A 17,014-nucleotide genomic window follows, 5' to 3' on the forward strand; every position below is an offset into this window, starting at 1 on the left:
ACACTGTCAATTCTTTCCAAAAGTACTTTACTGATTTACTAATTTTCCCACATCTTTGTTGTAGCTGGGTATGTACTGCTTTTCAGCAACCCAGTCAGATGGAGGAGACACTGAATCTCATTATGGTTTTCATCTTCTTGAAAAATTGGAAGTAAAATCAAACACTGTTTTTATAAATCTCTCCCCACCTGTGAGTTGCCTTTTTTTTTCTTTTTTTTTGTCCTATTTTGTTTCTTTTCCTCTCCTTTTTTTTTTTTTTTTTAAGTTGAATTACTTCTTCATTTTTTGTTAGCTTTTATGGATCATTTTTTAAGGATTCTCATTTTTGTCATTTGCATTCAAGAATTTCCCCTAACTTATCATTTGATCCATGGTACTTTTCACCATACTCAATGTTGAATTTAACCAACATTATCCATCTCTTTCTTCACAGGTTCCTGACTTTGTTTTCTGTTTGCATGTATCTACTCTACACCAAAATTATAAATACATATTTTATTGAATCTTTTCATTTTTTGTGATTCTTGCTGCTTTTGGCCATTATTTTGGTTAATGGAATGCAGAGGAAATCTAGATTTGTTTTTTCCCAAAGAGCTGACCAGTTTTCTCAACATCATTTATTGGATGATTCCTTTTCTTCCTCCTAACAGAAGAAACCTCCTCAGTGTCAATTGCATTTTTGTACAGTTGTAGGTTTGATTCTGTTTGATTTGTCTGTGGAAATCCAACAAGTCGGAATTGTGAATAAAATGATCTAGAGCCTCAACGTTTCCTTCACATAACTCATTGAGCGAGAAACAGCATTTTCTCAACAGTACCCTAGCACGTGTTTTTTCTCCCTTGCAAATGCAGTACAAGCGTTAGATGAATTTCCCAGTGCACAATGATTTACAGAGCTGCCTAGGAGAGTTCCAGGCCCTGGGAGAGCTCCTTTGCAAAGTTTGGAGGACGCTGGCCTTTTTCTAAAAGCCTGGTTAATCATCCACCCAGCTGACACCCCTGTGGTTACTGTGGGCAGGTGCACCGGACATTTGATGAGTGTCCAAATAAATATTCTTGGTTCAATAAAGAGCAGCTTTAATAAGCAGACAACATTAATCTTCCATGATTTAGCCAACCTTTTAAGTAAGCTTACAAACTAATGATGCAGCAAGAGGATAGTTACTTTTTTCTGTATTTTTCAGTATCTGTTGAATGTAAGGGAAATCAAAACATCAGTCTTAATCAGTTCTTATAGTCTCTGCATTTAATGAAATTGGGGATTGGCTATTTTGTTAATGAAGACTAGGAAGCTCTCCAGCCGCAGTAGGTCTCTTACCCGAAGCTCTGGTCCTCTCAGCCCCAGACGCCCACAACGGAGGCTTGACCTGGGTGGGGTGGGGGTTGGGGGATGGAGGACTCACTTCTGGGACTGCAACAGCTGTCAGAGGTCACAAGTGTTTTTGGTGCAGCAAATCTTTTTTGCATATCTTCTGTGGGTCCTGCATTTAAAATACATTCATTGTTAAGTGCTACAAACTCAGGACAAGAAGCCTTATCTCCACTTCCTCCAGCACAACACACCCAGAGAGGCTGAGTAAAGGTCACGCAGGTAGCATGACCTGCTGGGGTTGGATGTGCCTGCTGGGGCATCTACTGCTCCCTGAGTCAGAGGGGGCTCCCTGAGCTGAGTGACACCAACTCCGCGTTCTCAAGGAGCTGATGGTTTTCCCAGGGGCGATTAGAAAGCCAGGGACTAGTTTATATATCAGGAAAGGTTTTTTGTTTTTTTTTTTTAAGGTGAAAATGAATTTTTTTTTTTTTTTTTAAATTTACTACTTGAACTGGTTACTGGTTACTTTCAAAGGTGAGGAAAACCTCTTTGGTCATGTTACTTCCCGAGGTTGAGTGTATCCGTGACCGCTCACGCTACTCCAGGGCTCATTTACATGCAGGAAGCAGGAGACCTCCGTGGATGTAGCCGTGACGTCCTTCCACACTTGTCTGTTCCTTGACAGAACCGTGAACTTTCAAGCAAGGTCCTACAGGAGTTTATAGAGGACACAGAGATTCCCAGGCTGCCCTGGGAGGCAGGTGCCTCCTCCCACTCTGTGATGCCCGCTGTCAAGCCCAGGCACTCAGCCTGCCCACTGCCAGGTGGTATTGGGCCCCGGGAGGTCTACCTCCCAGAGTGCTGATGGCTGCCTTGATAGCGGGCCGTGTTTACCCCTGCCCCACCAGTAGGAACTCCAGGGCCAATGCTTAGTCTCTGAATGTCTGAAAAACTTCTCTCCCACCCCAACTTCCTGTTCCTGAGAGTTGTGTTTCTCTGTGTTGCGAGATCTAAGAAGTGTTTTCCCAAGCCTGTCATGCCCCTGTGTGCAGACATTCAGACTCACACAGGGTGGCCCAGCCCAACAAGGAGGTTCATCTGGTGGGCAGGGACACACAGCCCTCCCCGAGCGAGAGTCAGACTCCGGCTCTGAAATCAGGCGCACTTAGAACAGGGTCTCTTGGGTCAGCCTCTGCGAGTCACTAAGTGTCTCGCTCATTGTCATCAACTATCAAAGTGACTTTGGGGAAAATCAGCAGGTCGGTAAGACTAGTATTTCAGCACCAGAGAGTTCTAAGCGACCACTGGGCAGCTGTGCAGAAACAACTAATTATATTCCCCAATTATGCTAATATGGAGTAACATTTACAAAAAGTTTAAAAAGTCTGTAATCCCATGATCCAGCAGTGCCCTGACATTACTGATGTGAGAGCATGAAGGATTCTGAAAGTCTGAGGAGGATGCAAGCTCGTCCCTCACGCAGCCTTTGCCCCAAGGACCACTGCCACCACCATCGGCGACTGCTCTCACTTACCAAAGGAAGGTTCTCTAAGGGCATGCAGATCATGCTTTCTAAAATGGGAATAGTTGAGCTCACACTATTACACACTTTAAAAAATAATCCCTTTTGGAAACTCTTACAATAAAAATGGTCAATGTGCAGATTCTGAGCCTGTCCTGATTGTGCTGGGATCCCGACGCCCCACTCCCGAGCCAGGTTTCCTTGGAAACAGAAGTGGATCCCTGCACCTCTCTATTGCCTCATCCTTGGGAGGAGTGTGAGTGGGGACCCACCTCACAGAATCGCAGTTCCTGATTTCAGTCTTCCTCCAGATGATGTTGGCCGCAGTCATGGGAACTTGAGACAAAATATTTAATTATGATTATCAGGACACATAATTATCTGATCTCGTTAAATGTTCTATACTCTCCAAACACATATGTATACTTTAAAAACAAACATTACCCTGAATGAATTGGTAAACATTTATTATTTTGTTTTGTTTGTACGTCTCTGCTCCTGCACACTCTGCTGCAGTGCACAGTCAGACGTACTGATCAGTGTTGGAGAAGTGCCTAAAAGAAGCACCTGGTAAGAATTCCAGAAGGCTCTTCCTTAGAACCCATCACACTTTTAGAGTCGTGGACATGGCGGGAGCCGTGACAGCCCGTATCCTGGCTCTGCCCCAGGGCACACTTTTCCAGAGTGTCACACTGGATATAACCAACAGTGGTTATTACTAGGTTTTAAAAAATATATTTGTCAGGGCACCTGGGTGGCTCAGTGGGTGAAGCTTCTGCCTTCAGCTCTGGTTGTGATCCTCCTGGGATCGAGCCCTGCATCGGGCTCTCTGCTCAGCAGGGAGCCTGCTTCCCCCACCCCTCTGCCTGCCTCCCTGCCTACTTGTGATCTCTCTCTGTCAAATAAATAAATAAAATCTTAAAAAATAAATAAAAATAAAAAAATATTTGTCACTCTAAAAGGTAAAAGGCAGTCCCTTAATGTTGCCTCCTTTAAGACTTCTTTTGAAGTGTTCTTTATGCCACATTTGCTTTGCAGGGCTTTTTAGTGTTTTTATGTGTTAGTTTTTCCCTGTTTCCATGATACCTTGCTGAGAAAGACTTTCCTGATATCCTCAGTGAATTCTCTTGTGCTTTCTTCTGGATTAATCTTAAATTACACTTTCATATGAAGCGTCACAAACTATTCAAGTTTGAAAGGGGTTGCGCAAATGACTCTGTTGGGATCGAGATCTTCTCTCCCTGTGTGGGACCTCCCGTGCACCCCTGCTGACATCAGAGCCTGTGTATGTGAGCTTTCTCCTCCGTCACGTGGTCTGAGCCCCCCCATCAGTGTATTAGGAGCCCCCGCTGCTCCCGGCATCACGTCCTGAAACGTCTGCAGGCCGGTCTCCCTGAGCGGGGGAGGATGGGAAGGCCCAGCGATGGGTCCTCCCGTTCCTCATCCTCAGCGCAGGTGTTGGAGGGAACAGCACGCTGTGGCGGGATCATAAAGAGGGATGCTGGAGGGGGTGTCCGCCGGTCAGAAGGTATAAGGAGGGGGTGTCCGCCGGTCAGAAGGTATAAGGAGGGGGTGTCCGCTGGTCAGAAGGTATAAGGAGGGGTGTTCGCTGGCCAGAAGGTATAAGGAGGGGTGTCCGCTGGTCAGAAGGTATAAGGAGGGGTGTCCACTGGTCAGAAGGTATAACTGCACTTTCTCTCTTCCTGTTTCCAGTCCGGCATGATAAGAACACAAGAAGCAGATTACTTCCTAAAACCACTTCCTTCTCACCTGGCGGGGCGACTGCAGGACCCTGCCCGGGCTGGGTCCCCCTCCCACATACTGTACAAGAGATCAGCAGACGTGCGGGCTCCGGGGGCTCCCCAGGCCGTCATGACCGAGAGGGATCGGGAGCTGGGGAATCCGGCCCTGCACGGCAGCTCCAACCTCCGGCACCCACCAAAGCAGCATTTCTGCGGAAGGCGCAAGAAATGTACGTAAGAGCGATTCTTGGTGTGCATTTACCCCCGGGACCGTCGTGTCAGCGCGTGGGATGTTTCAGATGCTCTTCGGAGCAGTGTCTCCACAAGGTAGACTTAACAGACCGTCTTTGCTACGTTTGCGTGAGATTCTGTGGTCTGTGTGTTCACTACGCACCGCCTTTCACGGTGGATGGACAGATCATGGTAGGTTTTTTCTTTAAAAGAATCGTTCCCTGGGCAGATGAAATGACATACTGTCCAGAAATGCAGAATCCACTGATTGTCTTCAAAGGAACCTGGCAGGTCTGCTCAGTAATTCTATCGTTTTGAGGTCTGGATTTATGGAAACCCACATAGTTTTCTGTGAGGTGATTTATCTCCATACATATTTCTATTCTCTGCTTCACCACATCAAAAGGACAGGCTAGGCATGACCTAATTTACCCACAATTTATCACCAGCACTTTGTGGCAGGCTTTGTTGAGCGAACACTCAGGAGGCGACGTGATAGTCCCATTTTACGTGGGAGCCTCTCACCGTTCAGAAATGGGAGTTCAGGCTTTTCTGCAATTTCTCTCATATCCCTCAGCCTCTCCTCCAGCACTGGAAGGGTTAAACTTCCCCTCTGCCCCGTGAGCCCGTCTTCTGGTTGTGTTGGCCGCGGACCCAGCGCCCTGGAGCAGAGGTGGTCGTGCTGCAGGCGGACTGGGGTGATGGCTGCGCGCTCAGCGCGGAGCCGCGAGCGCCGCAGCCGCCAGCACCTGTGTGCACGGACTCGCACACCTGTAAACAGAATCCTGGATCTGCGCTCACGTGAAAAGCTCAGCCCAGATCGACTAAGTCAGGGGCTCAGTCAGCGGCCGGAAGAATGGGGTGGGAACAAAGGGAGGAGACCTGGGGTCCGAGAAAGTCAGGGCGACCGAGGCGGAAGGGCATCCGAAGAGGTGTCAGCCTCGGCTGCCTGGGGCTGCGTGGACGGGAGCAGGAGGGGGGCGGCTGCAGGCACCGGCCAGTCGTAATCAGTGAGAAGGAAAGGGCCACGAAGCGCTTCTCGGAGGACATTAGTGACCCACACGGTGCGGTTTGGTTTGCCAGAGGTTTCTGTCCCTTCCCTGCTGGGCGCACAGCCATCCTGTGCATGCTCGGAGGCCATCAGACTGGCAGAAGTGACAGCTGCTGCTTCCAGGCTGAATCCTGTCATTCCTGAGACCACTGCTCTCTGGGCGAGGACGTTTCCATGTTGTTTGTGGGGCTTGGCACTTCCCTGCAGGACGGCCTGCCTTCTGGCTCGTGGGGCTCGCACATACGAGGAACCTTCCCCCTGGAGTCTCTGGTTCAGAAAATGGACATTTTTCGGTGTGTGTTTTGGCACCTGTGTGAAGGGGCCGTTGAAAGCAGAATGATGTGCTTGAAGTCAAGGGTGAAGCTTACCAGACCGCTCCCGGACCGTGCAGTCAGCCGGAGGCCCCATTTCTGACCCTTTCTAGGGAGAGGCTGTGAGCAAGTGACCTTCCCTCCCTGTGGCTCAGTGGCCCCAGCCATACCCGGAGTGAGCATAGAAACAGCTCTGAGCGTGCAGCCGTGTCTGCAGCAGCATCAACATGCTTGGCACAGGATGCACGCTCTGACGACATGGCCAGAGTCATTACTGTCCTCCACAGGGTTCATTCAGGTTTGAGAGCATTTTAGCAAAGAGACAAAATGCACCGGTTGTGAGTACCTGTGAAATGAAATAGCGACTTGGAGCAGCGCGGTCCGTGAATAGAGCTGGCGTCGCTCTGAATTAGTGCCACCCAGATGTGTGGGTGATCTGAAGTCTACTTTGACTTGAAAAGCTTTTCAGAAACACCCCTTAACCCGATTACCTGTGGCTCTGTGTTAACTTTCCAATTATAAATGCCTAAAATGTTTTGTTGTTGTTGTTGTTTTAATATTTTATTTATTTATTTGACAGAGAGGGAGAGAGATCACAAGTAGGCAGAGAGGCAGGCAGAGAGGAGGAAGCAGACTCCCCGCCCAGCAGAGAGCCCCATGCACGGCTCCATCCCAGGACTCTGGGATCATGACCTGAGCTGAAGGCAGAGGCTTAACCCACTGAGCCACCCAGACACCTGCCCAGACAGTTTTTAAATGGCTGTAAGAGGACAGAGTATGTTTTGTCTTGTGATTAAATGAGGTAAATATTTAGGGCACTTTCTAGGAAACTCAGCCCTGCTGTGAAGTGTCAGAGTTTGTGACCCATTTGAAACACGAGAGACAAACTGGTTATGTGTCCAGACGTGGGAATCAGCTTTAAGAAGAATCAGGCCACTAAAATCGTTCAAATAAGCAAGCGAGGCAAGATGGTGCCACCGTAACTGTTGGTTCTACCACTTGGTTAGTCGCCGTTCCGCAGAGGCCGGGCCCACAGATCCTTATGCTGGTGGTCACTGGGCTTTGTGCTTCTGCGGCTAGAACAGGAGACCCCAGCGGCCCCTCTCCTTGCTATAAACTGGGACAGAACTACACAGAGGGAGACATGGTGATGCCTTCCATCCCGTCGAGGTTCTGCAAGCCTGATTTGCATCTCAGGCTCCACTTTGGTGCGAGTTCTGAATCACAGTGTCTCCAGGGGTCTGTGGTTCACACGTGAACGTTCATTTGGAAAAGCCGATTTCTACATAACGAGTTCCGCTGCTGGTTTGGTGATGACTTTGCTTTCGTTTGTTCTCGGAACACCCGCTGCGCAGACACGCCCAGGCCTCCCAGGGGGGACCTCTTCATCCTGCCGGACGAGTTCGCGCCTCACTGGCGGCACAAGCGCTCACTCCTGAAGTCCCACAGGAACAAAGAGCTGAACGTGGAGACGCTGGTGGTGGTCGACAGGAAGATGATGCAGAACCACGGGCATGAGAACGTCACCACCTACGTGCTGACCATACTCAACATGGTAGGCGAGTCCTTCTGGTAGAAGCCACGTGCGGGATCCCCGGATGGGGTGCGCGCCTTCACGTCACACACGCAGAAGTATCTTATCTGTGGGGCCCCCTTCACTCTTACTGTGCTCCGGCCAAAAGGGCCGCGTTCACAACTTCAGAGAACACCATAAGGAGCGGGGAGCCATCGGCCCGCTCCGTGAACCGGGGGCACGGTTTGGGTGGCTCAGTGTCTCCATTTACCAGAAATCTGTGAGAAGATGCTGAGACGCCTTAGTCACTAAGTCTGCTGATGGCTAGACAGAAATGCCCACCCGTTCAGGAATGCTAAGTTTAAATACTGAATATGCGTTATTTTATCTACAAAGTCAGAAAAGCCTACAACCCTGCAGGCTGCCATCTCGGGTAAAACGTCCCGTGTCCCAGATCGGCAGCCGCTGTGATGAGGAGGCGTGATGAGAAACGTGACCGAGTGATGCGTAGGTAACGGAAGACGAGATCCCAGGTCACATAAGTGTGGTTTGAGAGCTAGTTGGGATGATGATGTTGTGAACGCACTTTGCATTCTACCCCCTGAATGTGGGTGTCGGTGCTGGCGTCCCGTCTGGTCGCCTACGCAGCAATGAGGACTCAGCACTTGCTCCACCTGGCCTGTCGACATGCCTGTGCCTGTCCGTCTAGCAGTGTAAGAAGGCAGCACTGCCGTGTCACGAGAGCAAGGGACCCGCCGTCACCGGCAGGACAATGGGACCCACCGTCACCGGCAGGATGCGGGGACAGGGAAATGGCACCACGTGTGGGGCTGGCCTGACTGCCTGTCTTTTTCAGGTATCGGCTTTGTTCAAGGACGGAACAATAGGAGGAAACATCAACATTGCGATTGTCGGTCTGATCCTGCTGGAGGAAGAACAGGTAATCTGTCTTTGAAACGGACAGCTGATTTTCCCCAGAAAAATACAGGCAAAGTGAGGCTTTTTTTTTTTTTTCCTCTCTCTCTCTCAGTGTGATTGGCTGTAGATTCCTGACTTTTCCCTCCTTGGGAGCAAAATGTGTGTAATATTTTGTGTCTAACGCCATGAGTCTTTTATCTGTTCCTTTAATAATGACTCGAATTGTGTGTGCGTGCAAATGGGCCGAGTGAGGAGGAATTCTCTCTTAGGAGATGTGGGAGAAGACAGAACAGAAGACCTGCCTTAACCACATGGATGGGAGCCTGTTGAAAATAGAGATGCACAGTGTGTCTTCCGCCCCCTCCCCACCATGAGCTTTTAGGCTCCCACGCGGAAAGGAGCCCTTTCTGCTCTTTGCCAGTAGACCGAAACGGTAGTGGGATCCTACTGTGCGGCACTGTTGTTTTCCTCTGTCACTTCCTAACTCCTAAGATGGACCCCACCAACCCCTGCCACCTCCACTCTCAGTGCGATGTTTTGACAGAGATTCTGGAATGGCAAGTCTATGTCTCTCGTTGCATCCAAACCTCCATCGTGCCAGATCGTGGTCACAGCGGATGCAAACCTCCCCTTGCCTCCATCCCCGCGTCCGTGCCTAAATGTACCCGCGTGCGCTCCGTTCACAGGGAGGCTGCGGACGCACATTGTGCAGCACGGGCAACGGGGGCATCTCCGCCACGCAGGACTCTGGCTTCTGCTTGTCCCCACACTCATCGCTGGCTCCGCACTGGGGAGAGAGCCGCCCTGCAGGACTCTCGCTTCTGCTTGTCCCCACACTCATCGCTGGCTCCGCACTGGGGAGAGAGCCGCCCTTGCTCACATCTTAGCCAGGGCCCCCGTTCGCCGTGGTTCTCTTGTTTATAAAACAGAGAGTTTTTTTAAAATGAAACCTGAGATCCCTCAGAAGGTCTAAGATGTGTCCAGATGGGGAGCTTCTGCAGTGTTGGTCTTTTTCTGGGCAGGGTGAGGGCCTGCGGGGGCAAGTCTGTTTCTAGCCCCAGTGGTCCGGAAGATACAGCTCCATTGTCTTTGTGTGAGTGAGCGTCTGGGCAGGGGGTGCCCCAGGGGCAGGGCATCTCAGGTGACAGGTTAATTATTCCTTGTATTAAATCGTTTTCACCTTGGAATTCATCCAAGCTGCAAAGAATAAGCGAGGTTATCTTTTGATCGTACACCTGTGTGAACTTGGATTAATGCGGTGTTCCTGGAAGTCACCTGCTCAGGAATGTGAGACCTGCCCCAGGGTTGAGGCCCGGCATTAGGCTGAGGTGCATCTGACTTTGTGCAGAGACGAAATCAGCCCTGGAGGAGAGAACCTTGCCAGGGAGCCAGAAATGCACATTTCAACCGGACATCTAGTCGTGAGGGCTACACTGAAGTTGTCCTGGAATTGAGCCGTTCAACCTGGCTTTCTCGGACGGAGCCACAGGAAGAAAGAGCAGCAAAGTTCAAATAACTCATTTCAGTGAGCGCTGGGGGGTGTTCCTGACCCCCCACTTCTGAATGCCACAGGCACGTGGGCGGCCGTCACGCTGACATTTTGCTGTTGCTCTGTTAGAACGCGGTATACAGGTATCTGGTGGGATGTGTCCTGCATAGTTTCCTGCGGGCTCCAGTCTGTTTTCTAGATAAAGAGCTTCCTCGGCTGACCTGCCCTTCTCATAACCATGTCGCTTCTAGAGGAAAGTGACTTAGTATAACACTGTCATCATAACCATGTCTCTTCTAGAGGAAAGTGACTTAGTATAACACTGTCATGATAAATGGTAAGACTTGTAAATCGGAAATCCCACTTGCCCAGCTTGGTTATGAGATCAACCGTCTGGGTGTGTTTTCATGCACGTGTGGAATCCCATAGCAAGGGTCCTGTTGCCTGACAAGTTCAGGAAGTGTTTTATACAAAGACCTCGATGGCAGCGCACACAGGCACAAGGACTCAATCTCCTTGGGGCATTGAAAATGCCTTCAGGGTCAGCTGACAGCATCCCAGCTGTCTTCACACAGAAGCACAGAAATGAAAGGAAGTGTCCACCCTGAATCTGCACCAGTTTTTTATAAGACACTCTCCTTTGGATTTTAGTCCGTGAAATGGGTAGCTCCGCTTGTAGACCATTGGGACCCCTCTGTGTAGTGGAGATCGGACTTGCTGACGTGTCTTCTCTGTTGTCACGGCGCTGTTGGTCTGTCTTGCACAGCCGGGGCTCGTGATAAGCCATCACGCCGACCACACCTTAAGCAGCTTCTGCCAGTGGCAGTCTGGGTTGATGGGCAGAGACGGCACACGCCACGACCATGCTATCTTGCTGACGGGCCTGGACATATGTTCCTGGAAGAATGAGCCATGTGACACCTTGGGTAAGACCCTCCCTCGGAGTTTCGAGGACGGTGTTTGGGCTGTGCACCCTCGGGGACCCAGGATGTTGAGAAACTGCCCCCCAGGGCAGATCCATGGTGGTGGACGCTGCTGGACAGGGCTGCCAGCAGAGATGGGCTTCCCTGGACGGACTTAGGCCAAGCGTAGACGTGTGTGTTTATTCACCCAAAGTGACAACTTCCCGAGGAGCAGTCCCTCGTTCAAGACGCACATTTAAGAGCTCCCGTCTCTTCCACTTTAAGGGTTGCTGTCTCTACTCTCTGTTCCCCTCCCCTGTGTGAGAAGCCAGTGAACAGATTCAAGGGTGTCCCCTTCTGTGGCAGAAGCAGTATGTCTGTGAATATTTGCAGAGATGTTAAAGCAGAATCACATCCCTCATTTCCCTTTGCTGTATAAATACTGCGATCTTAGCAATTTTTAAAAGATTCTTATTTATTTAAGAGGGCGTAAGTGAAGGGGCAGAGAGAGAGGGAGAAGCAGGCTCCCCATGGAGCAGGGAGCCCAACTCAGAGATCGATCCCAGGACCAATCAAGGACCCCGGAATCAAGACCTAAGCTGAAGGCAGATACTTAACTGACTGAGCCACCCAGGTGCCCCAATCCTAGCAAGTTTTTAACATATTTATGAGGCTGGATCTATCTTGAAGGCAGTACTCTGGTATTTTTTTTCCAAATCGTGTAAAGCACAGTATGCCATAGCAGGGCTCTCTTGGACATTTTTCCTGACTCTGCATTTCTTTCTGGGATCTTAGTCAGACAGCTGAGAGGTTAATCGTAGCTGCTTGTTCCTGGAAAGTCCTGCTTCCAAGGCGGTCCTGGCCAGCCTCTGAGACCTAGACTCCGGGGGGCTTCCCAGCACCCTGCCTGGTGTACTGGCTCATTGTGCCTATGCTGTTTGCTTATACAGATAATGGGGCTTCCACAGGACGTCTCCTTCCCTTCTGGGAGTCTAGAGTTTGGGTCCACACTAGGCAGGGCTGCTAAGGGATTAGCTCTGGATAAAACTCCTAGGTCCTGAGTGTCTGAGGTTCCTCCTTTGTGGGCCCACTGGGAGAGAGTTCTAGAAACTCCTGCATGGTTTCCTCCAGATCTCTCCCTGTGCATGTGTTCCTGTTGCTGATTTTGACCTCCTCTGTATGTGTATGGAACTATACCAGGGAGTATAACAAAGGCTAAGTCCCATGAATCCGTCTGGTGAACCCTTGGACTGGGCTGGCCTCGGGGACCTTCCTGATGCACACATTCACTGCAGTACTCTCTTATTCAGACTTCTGAGAACACATATTTTTATATCAAAAGGTAGAGAATCTTTTCCATGCACAGGGAATTCCCTTTTCTACTCTGCCCCGATCATAAATGCAACATGAATGCCACACGGAACCATGAGTCGTTTTCCAGGTGGAGAGCAGATCCCCTCCACGAACCTTGCAAAGAGCCTTTATGTGCTTGTCCAAGAGTTTCCCGTTCAGATTCCCCCCGTGGAGATGAGAAACACACTTCTCCGGAGGACAGAGGATAAAGATGCTTGTGTAGTACACCTTTTTTCTCTATTTTATCACAACAACACTGCTCTATAATCGTTTGATCTCTGCACCCCGTAGGATTTGCGCCCATAAGTGGAATGTGCAGTAAATACCGCAGCTGCACAGTTAATGAAGATACGGGTCTTGGACTGGCCTTCACCATCGCCCACGAGTCTGGACACAAGTGAGTGCATTCCGTGGAAGGGTGGATCCTGGGGTGCTCTCCCTGCTGGGCGAGTCCCACAGAGACACTGATTCATTAGGTCAGGTCTGTAAGGGGCATCACGTGTGTCCAAGGAGAGCGTCACGGACAAGGAGAATGTCTCGGACAAGGAGGGGGTGGATCCCTTAGGCTCTTCTTATGGTTTTTCTTTGTTCATTTTTATTTTTTTAAGCAGGCTCCACGCCCAGCATGGAACCCAACATGGGGCTTGAACTCACAACCCTGAGATCAAGAGTCAGATGCTTAACCTACTGAGCCACACAGGCTTCCCTTCTTACATTTTTATTTTAGCGCCGAGCCGTGCACAGTCTAAAGCCGCGGTGGTTTCCGCATCTACGCTGTCCTTCCCCTGCTCGTCCTTCCGTCCCGGCGCGGGCGTGACTGTGATTGCACGGTTGTCTCAGCCTCCGCTCCTTTATCCTGTTCTGAACGTGGGTCCTGTGCGCCGATCTCGCTCCGAGTTTAGTTCCCACCGGGGATGAGAGAGAGAAGGCCTTCTCTTGTCCACTAGTTACTCTGGAGTGTGACCTTCTTGTATCACTTTTATAATTTGTAGATGCCTTTTGATTGGTGTGTCAAGCTGTTCGGGGAGTGCAGATTAGACTAGGGGTGGGAGCTGGTAGGAGCTGGTCTGCGGCCCACGTGTCCAGGCATCCAGCATAACAGGGCAGCATCAGGGTAGGTGGTAAGCCTGGGGTTGGCACAGACAGACGTCCGTGCTGGATGGGCAGCCCTCAGCCGGCGGCTGGTCTCTGGTGGCGTCTTTTTACATGAAAGTTTTCCATTTGTTCCTGTAGAATGAACACCGTCTATCAATTACTTACTGGCGTTATCAGTCTTAAATAAGGTTTCCTGGGCTAATCATTCTATAAGCTGCCTTAGGTCGAGTCTTTTCCTTGCTGTGCCTGCCTGCTGGCTTCCTGGACTCGGCTGGGTCAGCAGGAGCTGGAACAGGGGGAGTGAAGCTGTCTTCCTGCTACACAGCACCTTGGACTGGGGTTTCTCCCAGAAAATGCACAACCGGGAATTACCATTTTTCTAGGGTTTTTGTTTTGTTTTGTTTCGGTTTTGTTTTTGTTTTTGTTTTTGTTTTTGTTTTACTTTCACCCTGAATTTACTTGCACATCACAAAACCTGCAAAACGCAGTGTTTGCCATTCCTGTTTTGTAGAGCTGACCTCTCCATCTCTTGGTAGAAATGGAATGAGGCCGTGTGTGCTCTCGTCCTGTTCAGAGCATCTGTGTGTGTGTGCATGCATGTGCGTGTGTCCCCACATGTCTGAGTGTGTGTTGTGTACGTGCACCTGCCTGTAGCACAGCCCTGTGAGGCCCTGCAGACTTGGCTGTATGAACTGATGACCTGACAATGAAGCTTATACTCAGCTTCTGACCTCATCATCGTTATAGGTAATGATTGACTTTCTCGGTGCCCAGAACATTGGCCCTACCTTTCATGAAACTTCCAGCTAAATCATAATTGTATTTCTAATAGGCTGGCACAGCTGAAACTTCAAAAACTCTCATTATGTTAACGACATGAGGCTCTGGCTGTCCCTTGACCCATACCTGAATTTAATTAAACAATCCAGGTAAGAAATGTTTAAGGCACCGAGGACTGAGCAGCTCAGTATTAAGAAAACATGATGGTGGGGACTGGCGGTGTGCACAGCTGCAGCCAGCTGGTCTACCCAGAGTAAAACCAGACACATCAGACACAGGTTGTCAGTGTCAGCGGGGATCAGTGCCTCCTTTTAGTTTGTCCTAGGAGTCCATTAAAATTCCCTTTCATCACCAGGGCTGGGTCTAGATGGAAAGAGCATTTTTCCAAAGAAGATAAAACTGTTCTTCTAAGTGGGACCATGGATGGGAGGAAGGAAATGGGCCGTCGGCTTGGATGAAGGGGCGTCCCTCTCCTCATGGACTTCATCTGGAGAAGATTACCAGCTCCTTCTTGAGCACCCAGCGGGAACAGGACATTATGCAATGGTCAGGAACTGGGAGCTCTGAACACGCCCCGTCACGGGTGAGGTCACTTCCTGTCCTGTTGAGGAAACAGGACGTACGTGGGGGCAATAGGCCAGTGAGTTGCATGAGTCCAGCGGCAAACTGAGTGACCGTAGCACTTACCAGTAGTAGTAACGGCGGTCGTCATAGATCACCTGTGGTTTGTCAAATGCTTTGCAGGATTTGCGGGGCGATTCACACGCACCTCCAGCCGGGGAGACCTCAGGGGACACCCCCTCCCTGCTCCACCAGGCTGGAGGGTAGATGGTGCTGAGTGTTCGGCGAGTGTGAACGAATGGAACGGACAGAGTGAGTCAGGGACAAGCCGGTGGATGAGCCAAGAGTGTTTCAAGTGAGTCGTTTGCTGTGGCAACTACATCAGATGGGGAAAGCGTGTAAGGTTTAGGGACTGAACACCATGGATTTTTCATTGAATTGAAAATGAACACACTTCTTCGGTTCATTGATTTATTAACTGTGACTTCTTGGAGGAGAGCTGTCCTTGTGCATGGATCAGACGTCGTAACGTCAACTGCGTGCCTGGCCATGAAACCCAGGCGGGGCCAATTTCTCGAGTTCTGCAAATTAGGAATCGGAAAGTAATCCCACATCTGTTAGGACTTTGTGAAACATCCTGTTTTAGAGGTCCGTTTTCCTTTCTCAGGTTTGTTTACGTTCAGAGGATATCTCTGAGGTCAGAGGTACGCTTTTCCCCAGGCCTTGCAGCCAGAGCTTTTCTGACCTTCACCTCCGAGAGCATCTTCCTGAAGGTGTGGCCAGTTTCTCCTACTGAATCGAGTTACTTCGCATCAGGACATCTGTGGTTTCTGTGTAGAAATCAGACCTGTGCACAGAAGTCGCTAAGAACAGGGGTTTGGATTTGTGTCAGAGAGGGAGGGAGCTGGGACTACGTAATGTGAGGATGTGTGTTGCCCTGTAGGACGTGGGATCCAGTCGGGCTTGTTCCTAAGTCAGTGGTGTAGGGTAACCTTCCTAGTTGTATTCAATCACTTGGTGTGGGACGTGTGGTTTGCTAGAGGCAGGTCTGGAGAACTGACGCAGATATCCTGAGTGCTGAACTACAGGTTTTGGGGACTCTGTCCCCTGAAAGGCATGAATCCATTTGAAAAATTCCCATGTACTAAGGAAGTCATGCCATTTGGGCAGTAGGACCGTAGGCCTGGGGTCCCAGATCCATGTGGTTCTCCCGCAGCCTGGCAGCCATCTGCCTGTGTTGCCTTTTCTTCTCTTACCTAAGTTCCCATCTGCCAAACCAAGGGAGCCTGAGACCCTCAGTGTGAGTGTGCAGGGACAATGGAAGGTGCACAAACTGAGCTGAGGTTGCCGGCGTACGACACAGGATTACATGCGGAACTTGCATTATCATTTCAGACCATCAAGACAGTATTAAAGCGTATTTGCTGTGCTTAGAAGTACTCGTGACCCATCGTTCTGCCACTTGTCTTCTCCCACACGTATTGACCCGTTCACTGGGCACAGTTTCCATTCTGCCAGCAGAGCATTGTGCAGGGCTCTATGAAGGGTTCTATGAAGAGACTAGGGATTCACCCCTCTAAGAGCATTCACGGAAGGACAAGATAGAGAGCGTGTGCACCAATCAGGCTGTGTGGGCTGTGGGCATTGCAAGGGACTTTACACAGAGGTCCCAGAAAATCTCAGAAGAAACAGAAGTGACATGCTAATACATTTAGCTTCAGCGGGCTTGGCTGGTGAGCTTAGAGGCCCTTCCGAGCGTTTGATGGTGAGGTGTAAATCTCCCTGGGATGCGGCTGTGCACTGATACCAACCTGAGCCCTGCAGTGGGGTCAGGGAGGCACCGTGATGCTGGGGTCTTGTGCAAAATCAAGGCAGCAGCCCCTTTAGAGATCCTCTGGCCAGGGATCGTCAGACTGCCCTCTGGGGAACCCTAGCAGGTTGAAGGCTCATTTCTTTCCAATCTTATTTATTGTTCCGCCTAAGAGTTTTTGTTTCTGTATCCAAAAAGCACTTGAAACCTATTGACCTTCATTTGAACATGTGTACATGTGCGTGCACACACGCATGATACGTATTCAAGTAATATCTAGGTAGTGAGTCATTGGAGCAAGACCGTTTGAATCAGGAAATGGATAGAAATTCTGAATTTTCCTTTGTGTTATGCGTGGTGTCAGGTCTTTTGTGCGATTTTAGAGTAAGGTTTTACTACCCCATTATACAGGTAAGGAAACTGA

At 49.9% G+C, this 17,014-nt stretch overlaps 1 protein-coding gene across 3 annotated transcripts in view; it reads left to right on the forward strand.

Annotated features, from left to right (window-relative positions):
* Positions 1–17,014, forward strand: part of ADAMTS16 (ADAM metallopeptidase with thrombospondin type 1 motif 16) — a 150,348-nt gene that overhangs the window by 38,294 nt on the left and 95,040 nt on the right. For all 3 annotated transcript variants that reach the window (XM_059173597.1, XM_059173595.1, XM_059173596.1), the window contains exons 4-8: positions 4,548–4,806; positions 7,525–7,724; positions 8,539–8,622; positions 10,856–11,015; positions 12,636–12,741. In XM_059173597.1, the coding sequence (XP_059029580.1) occupies positions 4,548–4,806; positions 7,525–7,724; positions 8,539–8,622; positions 10,856–11,015; positions 12,636–12,741 (809 nt within the window). The remainder of the gene's footprint in view (positions 1–4,547; positions 4,807–7,524; positions 7,725–8,538; positions 8,623–10,855; positions 11,016–12,635; positions 12,742–17,014) is intronic.

The sequence above is a fragment of the Mustela lutreola genome, chromosome 5 (genome assembly GCF_030435805.1).
Source record: "Mustela lutreola isolate mMusLut2 chromosome 5, mMusLut2.pri, whole genome shotgun sequence".
NCBI classification, from domain to species: domain Eukaryota; kingdom Metazoa; phylum Chordata; class Mammalia; order Carnivora; family Mustelidae; genus Mustela; species Mustela lutreola.